General features: G+C 44.7%; 1 protein-coding gene across 1 annotated transcript in view; it reads right to left on the bottom strand.

The window, feature by feature from the left end:
- The window catches only part of KIN (Kin17 DNA and RNA binding protein), a 79,622-nt gene that overhangs the window by 15,782 nt on the left and 38,821 nt on the right, over nt 1-25,019 (bottom strand). Inside the window, exons 7-12 of the mRNA XM_075342596.1 lie at nt 12,985-13,042; nt 12,780-12,900; nt 12,309-12,359; nt 7,814-7,882; nt 7,530-7,629; nt 6,548-6,648 (exon numbers count right to left, since the gene is read on the bottom strand). Of these exons, the coding sequence (XP_075198711.1) occupies nt 6,548-6,648; nt 7,530-7,629; nt 7,814-7,882; nt 12,309-12,359; nt 12,780-12,900; nt 12,985-13,042 (500 nt within the window). The remainder of the gene's footprint in view (nt 1-6,547; nt 6,649-7,529; nt 7,630-7,813; nt 7,883-12,308; nt 12,360-12,779; nt 12,901-12,984; nt 13,043-25,019) is intronic.

Here is a 25,019-nt window from a genome sequence, read left to right as displayed (position 1 = left end):
AGGCTGGCATCCGCCGAAGCATAGGTATGCACCTGATAGTGTTTCGTGAAAGTGTGCAGGCTCGACCAGGTAGCCGCCTGACACACCTGCTGAGCCGTAGCCTGGTGCCTCAAAGCCCAGGACGCACCCACGGCTCTGGTAGAATGGGCCTTCAGCCCTGAGGGAACCGGAAGCCCAGCAGAATGGTAAGCTTCGAGAATTGGTTCCTTGATCCACCGAGCCAGGGTTGATTTGGAAGCCTGTGACCCTTTACGCTGGCCAGCGACAAGGACAAAGAGTGCATCCGAGCGGCGCAGGGGCGCCGTACGAGAAATGTAGAGTCTGAGTGCTCTCACCAGATCTAACAAGTGCAAATCCTTTTCACATTGGTGAACTGGATGAGGACAAAAAGAGGGTAAGGAGATATCCTGATTGAGATGAAAGGGGGATACCACCTTAGGGAGAAATTCCGGAACCGGTCGCAGAACCACCTTGTCCTGGTGAAACACCAGGAAAGGGGCTTTGCATGACAACGCTGCTAGCTCAGACACTCTCCGAAGTGAAGTGACTGCTACTAGGAAAACCACTTTCTGCGAAAGGCGTGAGAGAGAAATATCCCTCATTGGCTCGAATGGTGGTTTCTGAAGAACCATCAGCACCCTGTTCAGATCCCAGGGTTCTAACGGACGCTTGTAAGGAGGGACGATGTGACAAACCCCCTGCAGGAACAAGCGTACCTGTGGAAGTCTGGCTAGGTGCTTCTGGAAAAACACAGAGCGCTGAGACTTGTCCCTTAAGGGAGCCGAGAGACAAACCCTTTTCCAGTCCAGATTGAAGGAAGGACAGAAAAGTGGGCAAGGCAAATGGCCAGGGAGAAAAACCCTGAGCAGAGCACCACGACAGGAAAATTTTCCACGTCCTGTGGTAGATCTTGGCGGACGTTGGTTTCCTAGCCTGTCTCATAGTGGCAATGACCTCTGGAGATAATCCTGAAGACGCTAGGATCCAGGACTCAATGGCCACACAGTCAGGTTGAGGGCCGCAGAATTCAGATGGAAAAACGGCCCTTGAGACAGCAAGTCTGGTCGGTCTGGTAGTGCCCACGGTTGGCCGACCGTGAGATGCCACAGATCCGGGTACCACGACCTCCTCGGCCAGTCTGGAGCGACGAGGATGACGCGGCGGCAGTCGGCCCTGATCTTGCGTAACACTCTGGGCAACAGTGCCAGCGGAGGAAACACATAAGGGAGCTGAAACTGCGACCAATCCTGAACTAAGGCGTCTGCCGCCATAGCTCTGGGATCTTGAGACCGTGCCATGAACGTCGGTACCTTGTTGTTGTGCCGGGACGCCATTAGGTCGACGTCCGGCATGCCCCAACGGCAACATATCTCCTGAAACACGTCCGGGTGAAGGGACCATTCCCCTGCGTCCATGCCCTGGCGACTGAGAAAGTCTGCTTCCCAGTTTTCTACGCCTGGGATGTGAACTGCGGATATGGTGGAGGCTGTGGCTTCCACCCACAGTAGAATCCGCCGGACTTCCTGGAAGGCTTGCCGACTGCGTGTCCCGCCTTGGTGGTTGATGTATGCCACCGCTGTGGAGTTGTCCGACTGAATTCGGATCTGCTTGCCTTCCAGCCACTGCTGGAACGCTTTTAGGGCCAGATACACTGCCCTGATCTCCAGAACATTGATCTGAAGTGAGGACTCTTGCTGAGTCCACGTACCCTGAGCCCTGTGGTGGAGAAAAACTGCTCCCCACCCTGACAGACTCGCGTCCGTCGTGACCACCGCCCAGGATGGGGGTAGGAAGGATTTCCCCTTCGATAATGAAGTGGGAAGAAGCCACCACCGAAGGGAAGCTTTGGTTGCCTGAGAGAGGGAGACGTTCCTGTCGAGGGACGTCGGTTTCCTGTCCCATTTGCGTAGGATGTCCCATTGAAGAGGACGCAGGTGAAACTGCGCGAAAGGGACTGCCTCCATTGCTGCCACCATCTTCCCCAGGAAGTGCATGAGGCGCCTCAAGGGGTGTGACTGACCTTGAAGGAGAGATTGCACCCCCGTCTGTAGTGAACGCTGCTTGTTCAGCGGAAGCTTCACTATCGCTGAGAGGGTATGAAACTCCATGCCAAGATATCTCAGCGATTGGGCCGGTGTCAGATTTGACTTTGGAAAATTGATGATCCACCTGAAACTCTGGAGAGTCTCCAGAGTAGCGTCGAGGCTGTGCTGGCATGCCTCTTGGGAGGGAGCCTTGACCAGCAGATCGTCTAAGTAAGGGATCACCGAGTGACCCTGGCAGTGGAGGACCGCGACTACTGTAGCCATGACCTTGGTGAAAACCCGGGGGGCTGTCGCCAGGCCGAACGGCAGTGCCACGAACTGGAGGTGTTCGTCTCCTATGGCGAAGCGCAGGAAGCGCTGATGCTCTGGAGCAATCGGAACGTGAAGATAAGCATCTTTGATATCGATCGATGCAAGGAAATCTCCTTGGGACATTGAGGCGATGACGGAGCGGAGGGATTCCATCCGGAACCGCCTGGTCTTTACGTGTTTGTTGAGCAGTTTTAGGTCCAGGACAGGACGGAAAGACCCGTCCTTCTTTGGAACCACAAACAGGTTGGAGTAAAAACCGTGACCCTGTTGCTGAAGAGGAACAGGGATCACCACTCCTTCTACCTTCAGTGTCCAACGCCTGCAGAAGAGCATCGGCTCGCTCGGGAGGCGGAGATGTTCTGAAGAATCGAGTCGGAGGACGAGAGCTGAACTCTATCCTGTAACCGTGAGACAGGATGTCTCTCACCCATCGGTCTTTTACCTGTGGCAGCCAGGTGTCGCAGAAGAGGGAGAGCCTGCCACCGACCGAGGATGCGGTGTGAGGCGGCCGTAAGTCATGAGGAAGCCGCCTTGGTAGCGGCACCTCCGGCGGTCTTTTTAGGGCGTGACTTAGACCGCCATGAATCGGAGTTCCTCTGATCCTTCTGAGGCCTTTTGGACGAGGAGAATTGGGCTCTGCCCGCACCCCGAAAGGACCGAAACCTCGACTGTCCCCTCCTCTGTTGGGGTAATTTTGGTTTGGCCTGGGGTAAGGATGTTTCCTTTCCCTTGGATTGTTTTATGATTTCATCCAATCTCTCACCAAACAAACGGTCGCCAGAAAATGGCAAACCGATTAAGCACTTTTTGGCAATCGAATCTGCCTTCCATTCCCGTAGCCACAAGGCCCTGCGTAATGCCACCGAATTGTCGGCTGCAACCGCCGTACGGCTCGCAGAGTCCAGGATAGCATTAATAGCGTAGGACGCAAATGCCGACGTTTGAGAGGTTATGGAAGCCACTTGCGGCGCAGACGTACGTGTGAGTGCGTCAATTTGGGCTTGACCCGCTGAGATAGCTTGGAGTGCCCATACTGCTGCGAATGCTGGAGCGAAAGACGCGCCGATAGCCTCATAGATGGATTTCAACCAGAGCTCCATCTGTCTGGCAGTGGCATCCTTGAGTGAAGCCCCATCTTCAACTGCAACTATGGATCTAGCCGCCAGTCTGGAGATTGGAGGATCCACCTTGGGACACTGAGTCCAGCCCTTGACCACGTCAGGGGGGAAGGGATAACGTGTATCCTTAAGGCGCTTGGAAAAACGCTTATCTGGACAAACTCTGTGTTTCTGGACTGCCTCTCTGAAGTCGGAGTGATCTAGAAACATACTTGCTGTACGCTTGGGGAACCTGAAACGGAACTTCTCCTGCTGAGAAGCTGACTCCTCTGCTGGAGGAGCTGAGGGAGAAATATCCAACATCTTATTTATGGACGCAATAAGATCATTCACTATGGCGTCCCCATCAGGAGTATCAAGGTTGAGAGCGGCCTCAGGATCAGAATCCTGATCAGCTACCTCCGCTTCATCATACAGAGAGTGATCTCTCTGAGACCCTGAGCAATGTGATGAGGTCGAGGGGATTTCCAAGCGAGCTCGCTTAGGCGGTCTGGGACTGCGGTCCGTGTCAGAGACCTCACCCTGGGATCTATGAGACACCCCGGGGGGACATTGTTGTTCCAACTGAGGGGAACCATGGGGCAATGATTCCACAGTGCCCATGGTCTGAGATACCGGTCTGGACTGCAAAGCTTCTAGTATTTTAGCCATAGTCTCAGAAAGTCTGTCAGTAAAAACTGCAAACTCCGTCCCTGTCACCTGGACAGTGTTAGTTGGTTGTTCCCCCTGGGCCCCCCTTAGCAGAGGCTCCGGCTGAGTAAGTGCCACAGGGGCCGAGCAGTGCATACAATGAGGGTCAGTGGAACCTGCCGGTAGCGAGGTTTTACATGCGGCGCAGGCAGCATAGTAAGCCTGTGTTTTGGCACCCCTGCTTCTTGTGGGCACCATATTGTTGTCTCCTTTGAGCAACACAACAGGGTATATAGCCAGAAATCAACTGTGCACCATACAGTGTAAAGTATAGCCTGTAAACATATAAACTATAAATCACACTTCTGCACAAGTGGGGCCAGCACCTCAGGTGCTGCTTACCGCCCGCTTAAAGCGGTTGTGAGGCCACCAGAGTCCCTGCCTGGGTCTCCCAGACTTTGTCCCCCTCTGCAGCGTCCTAGGAGCTGACAGGAATGGCTGCCGGCGTCCTGAGGAGAGGAGGGAGCCGTGGGCGTGACCCAGAAAGTGCGGGAGCTGGTGCCTCACTGTGCACAGTGAGGGGGGTGGAGTATGTAAAGCATGCTCCAGCCCTCAGTGCTGCCGTGCTGTACAGCGTCCCGCCCTTCCCCTGACTGGCAGGGCTGGGGGCGGGAAGAGAAAGAGACTAGGCCCAAAAGCCGGGGACTCGAGTTATAAGCGCGGCCGCCGTAAAAGCGCGGCTGGCGCAGAGTCCCCGGCGCACTAACAGTCCCAGCCGCGCCTCAGTAAAAACAATGGCAGCGGCGGTCAGCGCGGTAGTCCCCATACACAAACACACTCAGCGACGCTGCAGTGTATAATGGCACAAACGCGGTCAGCGCCGCGGTCCCCGGTGCACTAGCACACCCAGCAATGCTGGAGTGTTGCTGTGCGCGGTCCCCACGGGGACACAGAGTACCTTAAAGTAGCAGGGCCATGTCCCAGAACGATACCCGGCTCCTATCCAGCAGGCTCCTCAGGAGTTGTGGATGAAGCACGGTCTCAGTGCCTGGAGACCGATAGGATCCCACTTCACCCAGAGCCCTAAGGGGGATGGGGAAGGAAAACAGCATGTGGGCTCCAGCCTCCGTACCCGCCATGGATACATCAACCTTAACAACACCGCCGACAAGAGTGGGGTGAGAAGGGAGCATGCTGGGGGCCCTATATGGGCCCACTTTTCTTCCATCCGACATAGTCAGCAGCTGCTGCTGACTAATCTGTGGAGCTGTGCGTGCATGTCTGCCTCCTTCGCACAAAGCAAAAAACTAACTGAGGAGCCCGTGGGAGTACGGGGGGTGTATAGGCAGAAGGGGAGGGGCTTTACACTTTTAGTGTAATACTTTGTGCGGCCTCCGGAGGCATAGCCTATACACCCAATTGTCTGGGTCTCCCAATGGAGCGACAAAGAAATATGTTTTATTACTTACATGTTCCCTATGTAAATGATCAGAGGCTCTAGCCCCATGGGCATCGCATCACCCTATGGGCATGATACAAATGGATTTACATGAGCGACGTCACCGCATGGTTGGAACCGCAGGAGTCTTCTGAGCATGCGCAGTGCGTGTCTGAAGCCGAGAAGCGAGCACCCGGATAACAAGGCTGTGGGAATGGTAAGCGCGCATGCGCTGGATCTCAAAGAGCGATGGGGACGTCGCTCATGTAAATTCATGGTATCACACCCATAGGGCGATGCGACGCCCAGGGGGCTAGAACCTCTGATCATTTACATAGGGAACATGTAAGTAATAAAACATTTTTATACATTCATTTTACACAATATTACAACACAGGGATGAGTAGGAAGGGGTTACTAGGCTACACATCATCCTGCTCTAGGTAAGAATGCATAAGGGATCTAACAGGTTCCCTTTAAGTTCTACAGGGGGCCTTGAAGCTGTGATTTTTTGATCATACTATTAATCTTTTGGAATACACGTTGTTCCAAAGCATTATAACTTCTCAGTGATGCACAGAGCTGTTGGGAGCCCATGTTTAGCGGAGTGCTCCTGGACATTTTATGAAAAATCCACCAACAGACATTTGTGCCGGCAGCTTATCTACGGAGGAAAGTAAATCGACAGTTAGAAATGAGTAAAGCTGGATCGACATCTTTCCCAATGATCAGTGCCCCATACACATTACAGTGTCACCAGTACCAACAGGTTCAGCTGTCAGTGTAATGTGCATGGGGACCTTAAAAGCACAGCATCTAAGGAAAAATGGTCAGGAACAAAGTGTCTATGATCTTGACCTGACAGTCAGTCAATGACCTGGCTGCCTGCATGGACATCTGGATGTACTGCTGCCTGCTATCTGGCTGTAATAGTAATTCTCAATGTGGGGATTAGGTTGATCATAGATACATTTTCAAGTACAGTGATATTCATGCACACTTACCGAGTCGATGAGTATTGTACCAGAAAAGCTTTTTTCATTTATACTTTCTAGAATGCCAAAGTTTCCTTTGTATCCCCCATTCAGGATTAGAACTTGTTTTCCTAGAATACGAAGACAAGGAGCAGTAGTTATATTACCAATTGTGTACGCTCTGTTAGATGCTACAATCCGGGCATGGTTGCCACTTTCTTGTTTTACCATCTCTAGACAGTATTTGTAGAACTTGTAGTTTAAGGCTATGTGCCCACGCTGCGGAAAATTCGCATAATTTGCCGCGATTTTTCAGCGGAAATTCTGCAGATTTTTAAAAAAAAAATCCACAGTATAGCGAGTCCCCAGCCATTTCTATGGCATTTTGGAACTGCTGTGCCCATGCTGCGTTTTTTCTGCAGCGAAATAATGCGCATTTCCCTGCGGAAAATCTGTTGCATGTGAATTTTTCCTACAGATTCTTCCGCACAATCCCATACTTATCTGCCTTGATAGAAGACACCGGAGTCACTTTCCCCGATGCAGAGGAGCGCAGTGGAGCCAGGAGCAGGAAGGAGGTGGGCGGGGCCTGTGCAAGCTCCGGTCATGTGACAGCCGGAGCTAACTCAGTCCCGCCCACCTTCTCCTGCACAGTGCAGACAGACACGGCCGGAGACAGAGAGGGAAGTGCTGCGTGATGGAGGCAAGTATGAACTCACCAATCACTTCAGCACTTGTTCTGCATTGAGGATACAGTGCCGAAGGTATGGTAGTGTACCCTCAATGCAGAATGACCGCAGCATATCCGCAGGACATTACGTAATAAAACCGCAGCATTGAAAAAGACAAAGTTGTGCTGCGGTTTTCTGGGAGCTCCTGCGGAATGTCCTGCAAATAAATTCGCAGGGCATTTTCCCCGTGGGCACATAGCCTAATAAATTATTAATGTTTATAATGGAATGCCTCTGCTGATGAAAGCAGAAGTAGTACTAGCGAGGTAGAGCTTGCTCACCTGGGACAGGGATGACCGTTTCTAGATGTGTCTGATCCAGCTTCAGCTTGTCTCCAGAATCAATAAGCTTCACTACTGTGGTGTACCTATCAATCACCTCCTAAAGGAGAAATTAAGGCATGTATTAGTGCGGACATGTCACGCTCACTAGAGGCAATCAACCATTTATTACAGCAAGCTGTGCTACATGACCGCAAGACGACAAATGTACAAGAGGCTGAGCCCAACCAACCAAACCCGAAACATCTGCCGTGCCACTATACCATTTCATGACAACATCTCACCTTCACTACAGCCTTTTTCTTGTAATACTTCTCCCCCAACTTCTTTGTTACAATTTTCACAACTATTTCCTTAAAAAAAAAAAAAAAGAACGAAAAAAATAAATAATAGTACAGTATATCTGCAGTGTAAGCTAAAGACTGTAAAATCCCTCCTCTCGCCCAATGCATTTTTTTTTTAAATAAAACTAAAAACAAAAACAAAAAAAAACTTGTGCCTTACTCACACTCCCCCGGTCCAGCAAAAGTCTTCACTGCTTTTCTGGGTGTCTGTCATTGTCTGCAGAGCTAAGGTCATATCATCAGCATTATAGCCAATAAATAAGCTCAGCGGCTCTGCCCATATTGACAGCACGGGTCACTGAGCTCATAGATTGACTGCAACTCTGTTGATGTGATCACAGGACTATAGACAATAACAGACACAAAGTTCAGTGGTAAAGACTCCGTGCTAGACTTGGGGAGGGTGAGTAACTCACAGGTTTGTTTTTTGTTACAAGCTGTAGCCAGGAGAGGTGTTACCCAAAATCAGAAAACAGCTTTAACAATGAATATTAATATGTCATATACAGTTGGTACGGAAAATATTCAGACCCCTTTAAATTTTTCACTCTGTTTCATTGCAGCCATTTAGTAAATTCAAAAAAAGTTCTTTTTTTTTTCTCATTAATGTACCCTTTGTACCCCATCTTGTCAGAAAAAAACAGAAATGTAGAAAATTTTGCAAATTTATTAAAAGAGAAAAACTGAAATATCACATGGTCATAAGTATTCAGAGCCTTTGCGCAGACACTCATATTTAAGTCACATGCTGTCCATTTCCTTGTGATCCTCCTTGAGATGGTTCTACTCCTTCATTGGAGTCCAGCTGTGTTTAATTAAACTGATAGGACTTGATTTGGAAAGGCACACACCTGTCTATATAAGACCTCACAGGTCACAGTGCATGTCACACCAAATGAGAATCATGAGGTCAAAGGAACTGCCCAAGGAGCGCAGAGACAGAATTGTGGCAAGGCACAGATCTGGCTCAGGTTACAAAAGAATTTCTTCAGTATTCAAGGTTCCTAAGAGCACAGTGGCCTGCATAATCCTTAAATGGAAGAAGTTTAGGACCACCAGAACTTTTCCTTGACCTGGCCGTCAAGCCAAACTGAGCAATCGTGGGAGAGGAGCCTTGGTGAGAGAGGTAAAGAAGAACCCCAATATCACTGTGGCTGAGCTCCAGAGATGCAGTAGGGAAATGGGAGAAAGTTCCACAAAGTCAACTATCACTGCAGCCCTCCACCAGTCGGGCCTTTATGACAGACTTATGAAAGCCCGCATAGAGTTTACAAAAACACACATGAAGGACTCCCAGACTATGAGAAATAAGATTCTCTGGTCTGATAAGACGAAGATAGAACTTTTTGGTGCTAATTCTATGCGGTATGTGAGGAGCAAATCAGGCACTGCTCATCACCTGCCCAATACAATCCCAACAGTGAAACATGGTAATGGCAGCATCATGCTATGGGGGTGTTTTTCAGCTGCAGGGACAGGACAACAGGTTGCAATTGAAGGAAAGATTAATGCGGCCAAGTACAGAGATATCCTGGAAGAAAACCTCTTCCAGAGTGATCTGGACCCCACACATGGCCGAAGGTTCACCTTCCAACAAGACAATGACCCTAAGCACACAGCTAAAAAAACAAAGGAGTGGCTTCAGAACAACTCTGCGGAGGATCCCCTAATTCAGGTGTGAAAAACTTGTTGCATCATTCCTAAAGGTACAGTCACACTAAGCGACGCACCAGCGATCCCACCAGCAATCTGACCTGGCAGAGATCGCTGGAGCGTTGCTACATGGTCGCTGGTGAGCTGTCAAACAGGCAGATCTCACCAGCGACGCGTGGAAGCGATGCTGCGCTTGGTAACTAAGGTAAATATCGGGTAACCAAGCGCTTGGTTACCCGATATTTACCTTGGTTACCAGCGCACACCGCTTAGCGCTGGCTCCCTGCACTCGTAGCCAGAGTACACATCGGATTAATAAGCAAACCGCTTTGCTTATTTACCAGATGTGTACTCTGGCTACGAGTGCAGGGAGCCGGCACTGGCAGCCTGAGAGCGGCGGACGCTAGTAACCAAGGTAAATTTTGGGTAACCAAGCAAAGCACTTCCCTTGGTTACCCGATATTTACCTTGGTTACAGCTTACCGCAGGCTGTCAGAAGCCGGCTCCCTGCACATTCAGATCGTTGCTCTCTCGCTGTCACACACAGCGATGTGTGCTTCACAGAGGGAGAGCAACAACTAAAAAAAATGATCCAGGACATTCAGCAACAACCAGCAACCTCACAGCAGGGGCCAGGTTGTTGCTGGATGTCACACACAGGAACATCGCTAGCAACATCGCTGTTACGTCACAAAAACCGTGACTCAGCAGTGATGTTGCTAGCGATGTCGCTTAGTGAGACGTGGCCTTAAGAAGACTCATGGCTGTACTAGCTCAAAAGGGTGCTTCTCCTCAACAATGAAACAGAGTGAAAAATTTAAAGAGGTCTGAATACTTTCTGTACCCAGAAAGCAGAACTTTCACTTCACAAACCTACTAAATGACCAGCTCATTATATGCCGTGTTTATATATATGTTATATCCAAGTCTTATGTCTTGACATATTCACCAGAATTTAAAAGATCTGAAATCCAGATGATAATACACAGCTCTAAGTTGACAAAGACCCCCTTAGCTGTGAAAGTACATATCCTCGCTCATTGGAAAATAGGGTGAGAAAATGAGGAAAAGTTCCTTAATATTCTCCATCCCCCCTTCCTATAGTCACATGCCTCTTCTTCCTTCCCTTAGACATAAAACCAAGAGGTAAAAACACTGTCCTGCTCCTTAAAAGGAACCTCTCACCATGAGAATACAGTCCACTCTTAAGGCACCATGTTAAAGAGCAGAGTAGATTGATGTACTGTATTTTTTGGATTATAAGATGTACTTTTCCTCTCAAGAATTTGGGAGGAAAGTGGGGGGGGGGGGGGGTGCATCTTATAATCTGAATGTGGCTTACCAGGGTTGTGGAGAGGGGTCATAAGAGGCCGGGGGGAATGCTCAGGCAGCAGTGCAGGGGCTGCGGCGGCTATGCGGTGTCTGCAGCCACTGTGCGGGGTCTCCGGTGGCTGTGCGGTGTCTGCGCTGGGTCTACGGTGGCTGGACTGGCGCTGCCGATCTAGCTGACTTCAAATAATGCTGTCCGGAGTCGACGCGTGCACAGGTGAAGCTCTCAGTTCAAGCTCAGGCGCCACCTCCGACCCACTGATCTCCCTACAAGCAGACTTCAGGAAAATGGCGCCCGGAGGTGGTGCTTGCGCAGATGAGATCTTGGCTTGCCATTGAGACTAGTGCTCAATCTGCACTGGCTCCATGCACCATTTCTTTGAAGCCCTCACCACGCACAGCTGCCGCAGAAGCTGCCCAACCACGGCAGCTCCAGCCTCCATCGCGGCCCCAGCACAGCCTACAGATTCTGGGACACCCACCGCTCCTGCGACGACTCCACCATTGCAACTGCCCCCTCCGGTAACACACTACCAGATTAAAATACGGACCCCTTTTTTTTTTTTCCTTTCACTTTTTTTGCTCTGAATTTGGGGTGCATCTCATAATCCGGTGCATCTTATAAATAAAAAAACACGGTAGTTTTGTAAAAGTCAGTATAACCTGTGATTTAATCACTTAAATCTCTAATCCTTCTGAGATTTTTGATCCAGTGAGCGAACCCATCAGTGACTGACAACTCTTTGTATAGCAGTGCATGCAATCACTGTCAGTCACTGATAGGATCGCCCACTGGATCAAAAATCTCAGAAAGATCAGAGGTTTAAATGATTGAATCTACTCTGTTCCATCTGCTGTATAACATAGTGCCTGTAGATTGGATTCCTTTTACCTTCAAAACAACCACCTAAATATTGTACCTACAGTTGTGAGCCAGATATCTCTTGAAAGCTTAGATTCTGGGTTTTAAATCACACCTCCGGTTAGGACTCAGAATGTGGTTATAAATTACGGATTCTAAATAGTGATGAGCGAGCACTACCATGCTCAGTGGTCAGTACTCACAACAAGCAGTTAAGTCGCGCCCATCCGAGTATAATGCAAGTCAAGTCAATGGAGAACTCAAGTATTTTTCCGGGAAATCCTCCTGAAAAATGCTTGAGTCCCCCACTGAGTTCTATTATATGTGGATACTTGAGTCGCACCCATCTGAGCGTCCAACTTCTCTTAACAAGTACCGAGCACAGTAGGTAGTGATCGCGAATCACTATTTCTAAATGATACACCATAGTGATAAAAGGATTTTACAAGTCCTGCACATTAGTCATTTTTCATTTAAACTGTGAAACGAGGGATAGCCTAATAGGATACCAGATCTAGTGATTATATCAGCGTCACAGCAAGAGGTGAAAAAGCTCGTCAGTAAATGCAGGATACTCAATGGGCTGCTTACCGGTTGCAACCAGAAGTCTGTTCTCTCGGTTTTCTTTTTCTTCTCTTCCATCTATTTATATAGAGGAAATTTTACAATAAATTGAGTTATAATTACCAAATGTATCATATATAGTAGTAAAAAGGTCTTAAGAAAAAAAAAAAAAAAAAAAAATAGTATAAAAGATCCACATTCCATTAGCAAACCTAGTGATCAAAGCATAGCCAGTCTCTCAGTCACAGGAGAGATGGTCAATCCAACTTCATAAGCAACATGTTATATGACAACCTCAGCCATGCCCTTTCTCTGCCTGGCAAGAGACGCCTGGTGGTCACACATGCCAAGATGCATTCAGTACCAGGTAAAAGGATCAACGACTACAGCTGATCCCTGCGATCACACAGCTGACTTTGGGTAATCAATTATAATGAGAGATGCTAGGCATAGATTCCCTGCGTTTTCAGAAAGGTAATACACAAATACAATCCTCACCTCAATGATTTCATCAAGAGCAGATTTCTTTTTCTTCTCTTTGCTTTGGCTCAGAGTTGGATCTTTCCTTTTTACTGGCCCGGTGACTGTAGCAAATTTCAGTGCGTTCGCTGCAAGTGAACTATGGCAGGAAGGAGGAGATTGTTAGCGGTTAGGCCCCATATAACAATCCACTTCTGAGGAAAAGTCATAAGAAAAATCTCACCTGGGCTTAGAAGATGACTGTCCTGATGTACTTGCTACTTTGCCCAAATTGAATACCACTTGAGTAAAAACAAAGAAAACACACTGAAACGATGGATTAACACACCAAGAGGAAAATCTTTAAAACACCAGTTTAAAGGGAACCAACCAGCAGGATTTTTCTATATAAACTAAAGGCAGTGCCATACAGGCAGTAAGATGCTGAATCCAGGCATACCTGTTATAGGAAGATGTGATGCTTGGTTGTGGAAATATCTTTAATCAAAGTTGCAGAAATGGCCTGCACTTTGATTGACTTGTGTATCAGGGGCGGGCCTTTGTGGGTCGGGCCCTCTGTGTATAGTCCTCCTCCTGCGTCTTCTATTGCTTGCCCGCTTTTCTCTATTTAAATATCGTGCAGCGCCACCATTGCTGCTGTTGGCATACAATACAAGACGCAGGAGGAGGAATATACACCGAGGACCCGACCCACAAAGGCCCGCCCCCGATGCGCACGTCAATCAAAATGCAGTGGATTTCTGCAACTTTGATTAAAGATATTTCAGCAACCAAGCATCAGATCTTTCTATAACAGGTATGCCTGGATTCAGCATCTTACTGCCTGTATGGCACAGCCTTTATTTCATATAGCAAAATCCTGATGAGTGGTTCCCTTTAAGGTTTTGTTTCGCAATATAAAATGCATATAATAAAGAGATTAGTGGTCTTAATTGTATTTCTAAGTCAGGAGTTACGTAATTAGTAGATTTCTTAAAGGAAACCTGTCACCACTTTTTTGCCCTCTAAGCTGTGGCCAGCACCACTGTACTCTTATATACAGCATTCTAACATGTTGTATATAAGAAGCCGCGGTGCATGACGCATCTACGTCATAAACATGCACCGGCATTGAGGTCCTGCGCAGGCACACTACAATACTTTGATCTGCCCTGAGCAGGGCAGATCAAAGTGCGCCTGCGCAGGACCTCAATGCCGGCGCATGTTTATGACGTAGACGCGTCATGCACCGCGGCTTCAGAATAAGGAAGACCAAGATGGCCGAAAGGGAAGCCGCCAGTCCCGGAGAACAAAGACGCCCATCTGACCATTCTGCACCGGAGCGACCTTCTAGGTGAGTAATATAAAGTAATTTGTACGTTCTACACAGCGGCCTGGGCTCTTATATGCAGCATGTTAGAATGCTGTATATAAGAGCCCAGTGTTGCTGGCCGCAGCTTATAGGGCAAAAAACTGGTGACCAGTTCCCTTTAATGTGTGGCCTGTTGAGTAAGGGTGACAAAGACAATTTTTTGGACTTAATGACCAGGCCAAATTTTAGAATTCTGAGCAGTGCCACTTTGACAAGTTATAACTCTGGAACAACGGATCCCAGTGATTCTGAGACTGTTTTTTCATGACACATTGTAGTTCATAATAGTGGTTAATTTACGACAAGATGTTTTGAGTTTGTGAAAAAAAAATAAATTATAAATGTCGAAAATTTTGCAATTTTCAAACTTTGAAATTTTATGCCCATAAATCCAAGAGTTAGATCACACAAAATAGTTAATAAATAACATTTCCCACATGTCTACTTTACATCAGCTCAATATTTGAAACAATTTTTTTTGTTAGGAAGTTAAAGTTAATAAGTTTAAAGTTAATCAGCAATTTCTCATTTTTCCAACTAACTTTACAAAACCATTTTTTTTTTAGGGACCACATCACATTTGAAGTGACTGAGAGGCCTAGGTGACAGAAAATACCCAAAACTAACGCCATTCTAAAAACTGCACCCCTCAAAGTACTCAAAACAACACCCAAGACGTTTATTAATCCTTCAGGTACTTCAGATGAAACTAAAGCAATGTGGAAGGGAAAAAAAGTAAATGTTACTTTTTCCCACAAAAATGTTAGTTTAGCCACAAAAGTTTGCATTTTCACAAGGATAATAAGAGAAAAAGCACCATACAATTTGTTGTTCAATTTTTCCTGAGTAAACCGATACCTCATATGTGGTGGAAATCAACTGTTTGGGCGCACGGCAGGGCTCAGAAGGGAAGGAGCGCCTTCTAAATTTTTGAACGGAAAATTAGCTGGAATGATTAGCGGATGCCATGTCGCGTTTGGAGACCCCCTGAGATACATAAATAAAGGCGCTCCACCCACAAGTGACTATTTTGGAAACTATACCCCTCAAGGAATTTATCTAGATGTTTAGTGAGCACCTTCAACCCCCGGGAGCTTCACAGAAGTTTAGAACGTTGAGCCGTGAAAATAAAAAAAAAAAAAAAAAAAAAAAAACAACAACATTTTTACCACAAAATTGTTACTTCAACCAGATAGCTTGTTTTTACAAAATGCACCATTAAAATTTATTGTGCAATTTCTCCAGACTATGCTGATACCTCATATATGGTGGAAATCAACTGTTTGGAAGCATGGAAGGGCTCAGAAGGGAAGGAGCGCCATTTGATTGCAAAATTGGTTGGGATCATTTGCGGATAAAATGACACGTTTGGAGACCCCCCTGAAGTGCCTAGAACCCTCAAGGAATTTATCTAGATGTTTGGTGAGTACCTGTAATTCCTGGGAAATTTTAAAAAGTTGTCGTGAAAATGAAAATAAAAAAAAAAAATACACTTAACCTCAAAATGTTGCGTTAAAGGCAAATTTAACAAATTCACTAGAGTAACAGGAGATAATGAACTATACGATTTGTTGTGGAATTTCTCCTGAATAGACCAGTACCGCATATGTGGTTGAAAACTACTTTTGAGGGACAGTGCAAAGTGAAGAATGGAAGGAGCACCATATTGGAGTGCAGATTTAGTTGGAATGGTTTGTGGGTGCCATGTCACATTGGCAGAGCCTCTGAGGTTCCAGAAAAGCAGAAACCCCCCACAAGAGACCCCATTAAACAAACTGCACCCCTCAGTGAATTCATCCAGGGGTGCAGTGGGCATATTGACATTACAGGTGTGTCACAACATTTTATACTATTGGGCGGTGAACAAAATAAATACAAAATTAAAAAGAATTACATTTTTTACCACAAAAATGTTGTTTTAACCCTGGAATTTTAATTTTTACAAGAGGAATAGGTATAAAATAAAAAAAAAAAAAAAGCCCCATAATGTGTTACACAATTTCTCCTGAACGTGGCAATACCCCACATGTCACTATACAGAACTGTTTGGCTGCCCCACAGGGCTCGGGAGGGAAGGCGCGCCATTTGACTTTTAGAGCACAGATTTTCTTATAACAGTTGGTGGACTCCATTGCAGAGCTCCTAAGTGCCAGGCCAGAAGAAATGCCCCTCAAATAACCAAGTTTTGGAAATTACACCCATCTGGGAATTCATCTATGGTGTAGTGACAATGTAGGCTCTAGAATAACACCTATGGAGTCAAACGCAGTGAATGTTGCAGAATTAAAAATTATGAATAAGTTCTTGTTGTACAGAGTACATTGTAGCGCCCATACATTGTGCCCAGCTCGTGCTTTTGGAAAGCTGCACTACGTACATTTAGGCGGGCTCCGCTCACTACAGTAATGACAAACACGTGGATGCTAACTGTGGTTTAGGCATATTGTGGGGCTCAGAAGAGGGGGGCATTTGGATTTGGGAGTGCAGATTTTGCTGGATTTCTTTTTTGAGTTGAGGAGACATAGCATTTTTACAGAGCCTTTATGCTACCAGAAATGTAGAAGCCCCCTTTATTTCCATTAAATGATAACAGACCTGAGTGGGGACTTTGCTTTTGTGAGTTCACATGAATACTCTTAGGCTATGTTCGCACGTTGCGTTTTTTACCGCGTTTCTGCAGCGTTTTTGGCAGCAGCGTTATTGCGCAAAAACGCATGCGTTTTTGATTTCCTGCAAAGTCTATGGGAAAAGCAGAAATCCTGTCTGCACTTTGCTTTTTGTTCAGCAGCGTTTAATTTGCATATTTGTGGTCAAAAACCATGCTGAAAAAGAAGCAGCATGTCAGTTGTTTTTGCCATTTCTGCAGCGTTTCCTTAACATTGGAGTCAATGAGAAATGGCAAAAAGCAACCAAAATCACAATTCCTGCGTTTTTCATGCTTTTTACCTGCTTTTCAACTGCGTTTTTGGCTCCAAAAACGCATGCATTTCTGGCCAAAAATTAATGGGTTCTAATGTTCCTTTACACACACACACAATAACCGAAAATTTAAATGTTAAAAAATAATAAACTTTAGCTATTTTTCTGTTAAAATGTGCATAACCACTATTATTACATTAAATTTGATAATTTCCCATATAATTTTATTTAAAGTTAATTTTATACTTTTTTTCTCTTTTTTCATTCTTTTTGACTAATTCAACTTTATTTCTCAGTGTCTTGATCTCAAAAACGCATCTGCAGAAACGCAGGTGAAAACGCAGGTAAAAAGCGCTAAAAACGCACTAAAAACGCGGTAAAAACGCATGCGTTTTTAGCGCTAACAAATTGTCAAAAGCCATTTGGTCAAAAACCAAGGGAAGGAAAATGTGCAGAATAAACTGCAGGTACACCGACGCAACGTGCGCACATAGCCTTTGGTAGTGATTTTGGTACAGGGCATTTTGTATCAGTTCACATTTTCTTGTGCTCTAAGCTGAGTGCTTACATCGGGGTTTCCATCTACATCTCAGAAATACGCGATTCAGGTGAAACCTGTGACGGATCCATTCACTAATGAGGCAGCAGAGTTATTCTGGATTCCGTTTGGCCTCTGTTCGGTGGTGTATGACTTTTCATAGGTGAACAAAACTACTGATGACCACACTTTTGTGCACTCCTGAAAAGAGGTATAAAGATAGGACACCGCCAGACCACAGGCCAGACCTGAGGTAAAAGTGACTCCCTCATAGTGAATTTACCGTTGGGAATATTGTCTGGATCACGTTTTTCAGAGATTTAGGTTATGTACCCACGATCCGCAGATGCTTTGTCCTGGATGCAGTGTGCCTTCCCCTGCGAAGACGTTAAGTGTTCTCCGCAGGAGAACACAGCTGGCCGCGCCTTTATCAGGGTTTGGGGTGCTGTATACTTTCACTCGGTTTTCCCAGCTGAGGACACTCGCATCTCCACAGCATAAATTAACAGGATGGGAAGCTGTGCCGCACATCAGTTTATGCTGCAGAGAAAAGAAGCACAGTGGGCCCGGGATTTCCAGAAATCCATCCACTATGCTTGTACTGCACAATTTAGCAGTTTGGAAGCAGAGAAAACCTGCTGCATCCAAAACACTGCTATTCCTGATTGTCGGCACACCCCCTTACACGTAATTCCGATGCAAGCGCTCAGCGTAGATGGCAGGAGAAATAGGAGCCTCTTTGAAAGGCAGAATGAGCAAATCAATAGCGGTTGAAGAATTGGCTTTAATTTTTTATGCCGTTCAACGTGCGGTATAAGTGATTAAGCGGTTTTATTCCTCTGGTTAGTACGATTACAGCAATACCAGATTTATATCGTTTTTTTTAGATTTGGCGACTATCACATTAAAAACGCTTGTTTACAAAATAAAGGTTTTTACATTACTGAATTTTGAAGGCTATAGTTTTTTTCATTTTTCTGCTGACAGTCGTGAGGTCTTGATTTTTGTGGGATGAGTTGGAGTTTTTATTGGTACCAATTTGATCGCTTTCTATTACACTTTTTGTGAGGCAAAATCCGGAAAAAACTGAAATTCAGGAATTTTTTTTTTTTAAACACCGTTTACCAGGCTGTAAAAATGATAAGACCGTTTTATTCTTCTGGTCACTAAGATTACAGCAATACCACATTTATGCATTTTTTTTTATGTTCTGCCGATTTTACACCCTAAAAACAAATTTATAGAAAAAAAAAAAAACTAAAATAAACATAGTTTTTGCATTGTTGCATTCAGAGAGCTATTTTATTATTTTGTCAGCAGAATTATTTTATTATTCTGCTGACACAGCTGGATGGCGGCTTGTTTTTTGTAGGACAAGGTGACAATTTCAGGGGTTCCATTTTTATCTGTACATGACTTTTTGATCGTGTTTAATTCCAGTCTTTTTTCAGCTATATGATGAAAAGACATTTTTTTTTTTTTTACTGTGTTCACTGATGGGTTAACCAGTGAGTTTTATAAATCGGGTTGTTATGGACACGGCAATACCAAATGTTTGAACATTTTTGATTTGAGGTTTATTTTAATTTATTTTTCCTTTTTTTTTTAACATACATTTGTTGTTCTTTATTTTCAGATTTTTTTTTTTAAATATTTTTACTAGTTTTTAACATTTTTTATTTTTGTTATTTTTTTTTTTACTTAGTCCCTTTATGGGACACTTCACTGATATAATCCTCTGCAGTGATCGAGCACTGCAGGGGATTGTAAGTGTCAGTGCTGCTCTCACATGCATCCAGCATAGGATGACGTGAGGCGATCCGGTAGCTGGCTGACCTGGAGTCATCATGGTGATGACCCAGGGTTACCATGGCAGCGATAAGGTCCCCGTAATCGCTTTACATGGACTTGATCGCCAGGAAGAGGTAAGCGATTCCTCTCCCTGCCTCCCGAGTCCTGTAATTTTACTGATCGCAGCATTTAGGGGTTTAGGGGGTTAAACTGACAGGTGTGGAGCGGGGACAATTCCTGGCATGTAGTATCACTATCTGGTTTAAACGCTTCACCACTCGGCGATTTTCCATTTTTTCCTCCCCTTCTTCCAAGAGCCATACATTTTTTATATTTTCGTCAACATAGTCATAAGAGGGCTAGTTTTTTTTACCATTAATTTTACCATATAGTTATCAGAAAAGGGAAAACATTCCAAGTGCAGTGAAATTGTAAAAAAAAAAAAAAAAAAAAACAACCAAAAAAAAACCCCTGCAATGCCACAATTTTTTTTTTTTTTTTTTTTTTTTTTTTAGTGTTTTATTTACTTAATTCACTGTAATTGTAAAACTGACCCTTCAGTATGATTCTCCAGGTCTGTACGAGTTTGTAGATACAAAATATGTACAGTTTTTTTCAGGGCTGTGGACTCTGTAAGCCACAGTTGCGACTCAGACTCAGACTCCTGGATTTTATCAGGTTCCGACTCAGACTCCGGCTCCTTCATAAATGGCCAATTCATAACAAATTTACTGTTGTAAAATATTAACATCGTGCTTATTCAGTTTCTCACCATCATATAAGTAATCAGACCACTTAGAGCAAAAACTACAATTATTAGAATACAATTAGAATATAGCAAATAACTTTTATAAACTTTTCTAAACTGTAAGTAAATATGCAATAAACACTTATGCAGTTAATAATAAGAAATCTATAAATTTGTCCTCAGAAAAAGTATTGCCTCTGTCAGATCCTCCTTCATGGATGCCCTCAAATCTGATCTAATTATTTTGAGAGCAGAGAACAACCTCTCTACACTAACTTGTGTTGGTGGCAAAGCAGTAACCACTCGGGCAACATCTCTGACAATGTCAGGATACAGAGGAATCGCTTGTTGCACTGTTATTTTTGATGAACGGTCAAATTTCTCAATTTCTTTTAGTGCACATGAAAAATTCTGCTGAAATGTACTGGCTGTGTTCCTTGATGGGGATGACTCTTCTATGCGGGAACGCTTTGCACGGTCTTTCTGATCCAAATATTTTTCGAAATTAAATTCTTCATCAGTTGATGATGAGGGTGAAGATGTGGCAGGACGACCAAATTCTTCTTGTTCCTCCTGACTGTTCTGCAACCCTTTCATCCTTACTGCTATTTCAAACAGAGCTTCTTTTCCTTTACTTAGCTGTTGATCATCTAGAAGAATCCGATGCATTGGGTCTACATAAACAGCTGCCAAAAGAATGTTATTTTGTAATAGTAGCTCCTCTCTCCGTTTCATTGATGTAGCAATGTCACTTGCAATTAACCCTCCTCTTTGGGACAGGCGAAACATCAGGTTCTTCACTCCTTTAAGAAAATACCTGGAGTTAAGTCCTCTGCTTGTAATTTTTTAGTCACTGTAAATGGGTGCTCTAGCAATTTTTCCAGCTCAGTCACCTGATTCCACTGACTTTCATTTAGCGTCAGTTGAGGGTTAGCCATGTCTACAGGAAAGGTTTTCAGTTCAACCAAGCGCTGAATCATTAAGTACTGCCCCATCGTGTGGCTTGATCAATAATTGCCCCTTTTCCAGCACGTCTGGCCAAAATTGAGTCAACTTTAGGGGTTCTGGCAACAGTAGCCAATTTTCTCACCTTGCTAATCAGTGCAGCAGCATGTCCTTCTTGCAGACTGTCTCTTATAGCCAGCTGTAGTGTATGCACAACACAGCGCATGTGATGAATGAAAGAACATATTGACACAGTTTCAACAAGATCATCTAAACTATCATGTTGCTGTTCATCTGAAGCAACTTCAGTTTGCTCCTCAGTTACAATACTGTGTTCCTCTATTTCAAACATTTGTGTCTGTGGACCCAGAATGTTCTTCTAGCTGCTGGTCACCATCATTACGCTCATTCATTAGCTTAATAGTACTTATCATATTTGAAGCATTGTCAGTTACGACAGAAAGAACTTGCTCTTTTTTAAGTTCATAGTCTTGCAGAACCTTTTCCACCACGACCTGGAGAAACTCACTGGTGTGATGAGCTTTGGTGTCTTTTACTGCCAATGTCTTGGTAACTATTTCATTTTTGTCACAAACAAATCGGACATTGATGGCAAAATAGTTCACTCTGTGACGTGTGCAGGCATCCATTTTAAGAAACAGAAAGCGTCCCTTGAGAGTTTTTTTTAAGTTCTTCCTTTTGTTTAAAAGCTTCTTCGATTACTAATTTTCTAATACTCTCTCTCTCTCCAGAGAAACACCAAGCTTGCGGACCATTTCCCCATTCAGACACACAAAAGCTGGTCGTGAAAATAATGAAATAGGCACACTATCCTTTACAACAAGCTCTATGATCTGTTTTTTAAATGTATCTACTGTCATTGTCACAGTAACTTTGTCACTGACAAAATATCTTGCAACTGATGGCTGCAAAGGTCTCTGCTCCTTTGTTTGGCTGGAAGAGCTGGGCACTGGTTCATTGGTTTGGATGCAGTCTTTCTCATCCACTGCTTTCAGTTCTTCGGGATGAAAGCGCTGTAAATGTCTCTTTAGATTAGAAGCTCTGGTAGGAGCATTTTGATCTTTGCCTGAATATGCACTCATCTTGGCTTCACAGCATTTGTTTTCATCTGGATCATTTGTCATACACTAAGACATAATGTTTTCTATTTTGAGTGATGGTGAAATGTTCAAATACAGCTGATTTAATGTGATGCTGCTTTGACACTCAGGTTTTTAATTCTACATTCACAATCCAAATGACAATTGTTTTTCCTAAAAACAATTGTACAAAATTACTGCCAGGTCGTACAACTGATATAGTGGTCAGTAATACTGTTATTATTCCTCATGTACTCACAGTTAACTGATGCAAAGTTTGTTGAAAGGATAATACTTCTTACAGTCTTCCTCTTCTGAGTAGCAGGCAGCTGTGAGATGCTTGGAAGACGCACACCTAGTATGAACTAGTCTAGAGGAGGAGATTTACTACTAAGAATTTGCAACACATTTTCACTTTCAGTTTCATACATTGTAAGTAGGGGGGTTGGGGCAGCATGAGGTTAACCAAGTATAAGATTAGATAAGGGCAGTGGAGAACAGTGACACACAAGAAGTAAGAAATGTCTCTATCTCCAGCAGAACTGCTTATCACTGTTGTTCATAGTTTGATAGAACATATATATTTGAGTAACATTTATAAAATATTAATACATTTTTTTTTAAAGCTGGAGTCGGTACATTTCTACCGACTCCAACCAAAACTAACTCCGACTCAGACTCCACGACTCCGACTCCACAGCCCTGTTTTTTTTAAATTGGTGAAAAGAAATCTGATGTTTGTAAAAAAAAAAAAAATAAAAGCAGAATTTGCTTTTAGCACCATTTTCTAAGATTTGTAAAGTTTTCATTTTTCAGGATCTGGAGCTGTGTGATGGCTTACTTTTTGAGCCCTGAGTTTTTACTGATACCATTTTTGCCTTAATGTGGGTTTTGTTCACCTCTTATTGCATTTTATTTTAATATTGCAGCGGCCAAAAAAAACAAAACTTAATTCTGGAGGTTTTTTATTTGTTATTTCCTTTCCCCATTATGCTGTTTAACGATTAGATTAATTTTATACTTTGATAGTTTGGACATTTCTAACAGCAGAAATACCAAGTGTGTAATTTTTTGCCATTGTTTTATTTTCAATAGAACAAAAGGGGGTTAATTTGAACTTGTGTTTTTGGTATATATCTATCTATCTAACTATTTCTCGATCTCTATCTATCCATCTATATCTATCTATAGCTAGCTATCTAGCTAGCTATCTCTCTATATATCTATCTATATTATTCCCTTACATTAAAAAATATTTACTAGTCTCCTTAGGGGACTTAAAGCTGCCATCTTACGATCGCTTGTGCTGTACAGAGCAATGCACCAAGCAGAAATGATGAATTCCTATGAATGCCAGCTCGTAGCCATCATTCCCAGAAAGTTCATTACAGACACAGGGATCATCAGCTGCCCCCCAGGTGTCATAACAACCCATCAGCTCCACAGTCCACAGGAACATGTCAAATCGATGGGAGCAGGGGAATGGCAGACTCCCCACCAGCACGTGTTAAATCCCGCTGTGATAGATAGACAGAGGGATTTAACTGGTTAACAGCAGCAGGCGGATCTATGATCCATAGATCGGTGTGGGAGCCCGCATCAAAAGGCAGGGACACAACTATAATGTACCAGTACGTCATAGGTCGTGAAAGTGTTAAAGGGGTTATCCGGCTTATTTTGCTTTATTATTTACACTATTGGGCTACATTGGGGCAGGTAAGTAGATCGTGACCACTTACCTGCCCTGCTGTCAGCCCCTCTCCCCAGGCTCAAAAGGGGTCATGTGACTGCTCCTGCTGTGATTTTGCTACTTCCGGTCATTTCATGTCAACATGGGCAGGACCATGTTGACATGCAAATCTGCCACTGCATGTTGCCGTCCTGCTGGGCAGGTACAGTGCGATGAGCCCCGCCCCCTCCCTGTGCGCTATCTGTGCCTTGTATGTGCTTGTGCTGGACAAACACCGGGTTGCCCTCTCTGTCTAGGACACTGAGTGCTGTTTTCCCAACAGTGTCCTGAGCTCATTATGTTGTATGGTGCCCGGGCAACTGTGACCCCCCTCCCCAGTGCGCTGTCTCTGATGAATGCAGCCTCCCGTGCTCCTCGCTTCTAAATACAGTCAGAATCAGGGATGTCACCTGACACCAGCGAACAGCACTGAGCTCTGTATAGGACACTGCAATCATCACAGCACGGAGAAGAGACAGCATGCTGCATGGGTGAGAAGGGAGAGCGAGCGGGGGTGGGAGGGGGCAGAGAAGAGCGTGCACGGCTGACAGACTGGGGGGGCAGAGACGAGACTTCATGGGGGTGAGAGACAGGGGAGTGCGGGGGGGCAGAGAAGACAGTGCAGTAGGAGAGAAGAGAGTGCATGAGGTGAGATAATGTATATTATATAAGTGTGTGTGTGTGTGTGTGTGTGTGTGTGTGTGTGTATCCTATAGACTCACATTAGGGGCTATATATAATGTTCATTACATAGTATCCATTTATCTACAGGTGCTGGGGCAGTATACTGACAGGAGGGAATGTGTGTGTGCAGAGGGCGGGCAGAGGGTGTGGCTGGACACTGAGGCCGGGGGCGGTGCCAGCTGTGACTGTGGGTTTGGCAGTCAAACATGTCATGTTAGGTTGTGCTGAATGTAAACAAGGAGCTGCAGAGAATAAAGTGAAAAATCAAGAGAAACAAAAGTTAGAAAACAAAAAATACTGTAGGGGGTGTTTTATATGAAAAGACAGCACAGATTAACTTAATTTTTTTTGGAGTTTGTCAGACAACTCTTAAGGTCATAAAAATTCAGTTTGAAAATTGTGAAATTTTAAAATGTCAAATTTTCGATATGTTCACAAATAAACAAAAATTTA

Source organism: Anomaloglossus baeobatrachus, chromosome 4 (assembly GCF_048569485.1).
Source record: "Anomaloglossus baeobatrachus isolate aAnoBae1 chromosome 4, aAnoBae1.hap1, whole genome shotgun sequence".
NCBI classification, from domain to species: Eukaryota; Metazoa; Chordata; class Amphibia; order Anura; family Aromobatidae; genus Anomaloglossus; species Anomaloglossus baeobatrachus.
Note: the sequence above shows the minus strand (reverse complement) of the source record. Positions and strands in the feature narration are given on the sequence as shown.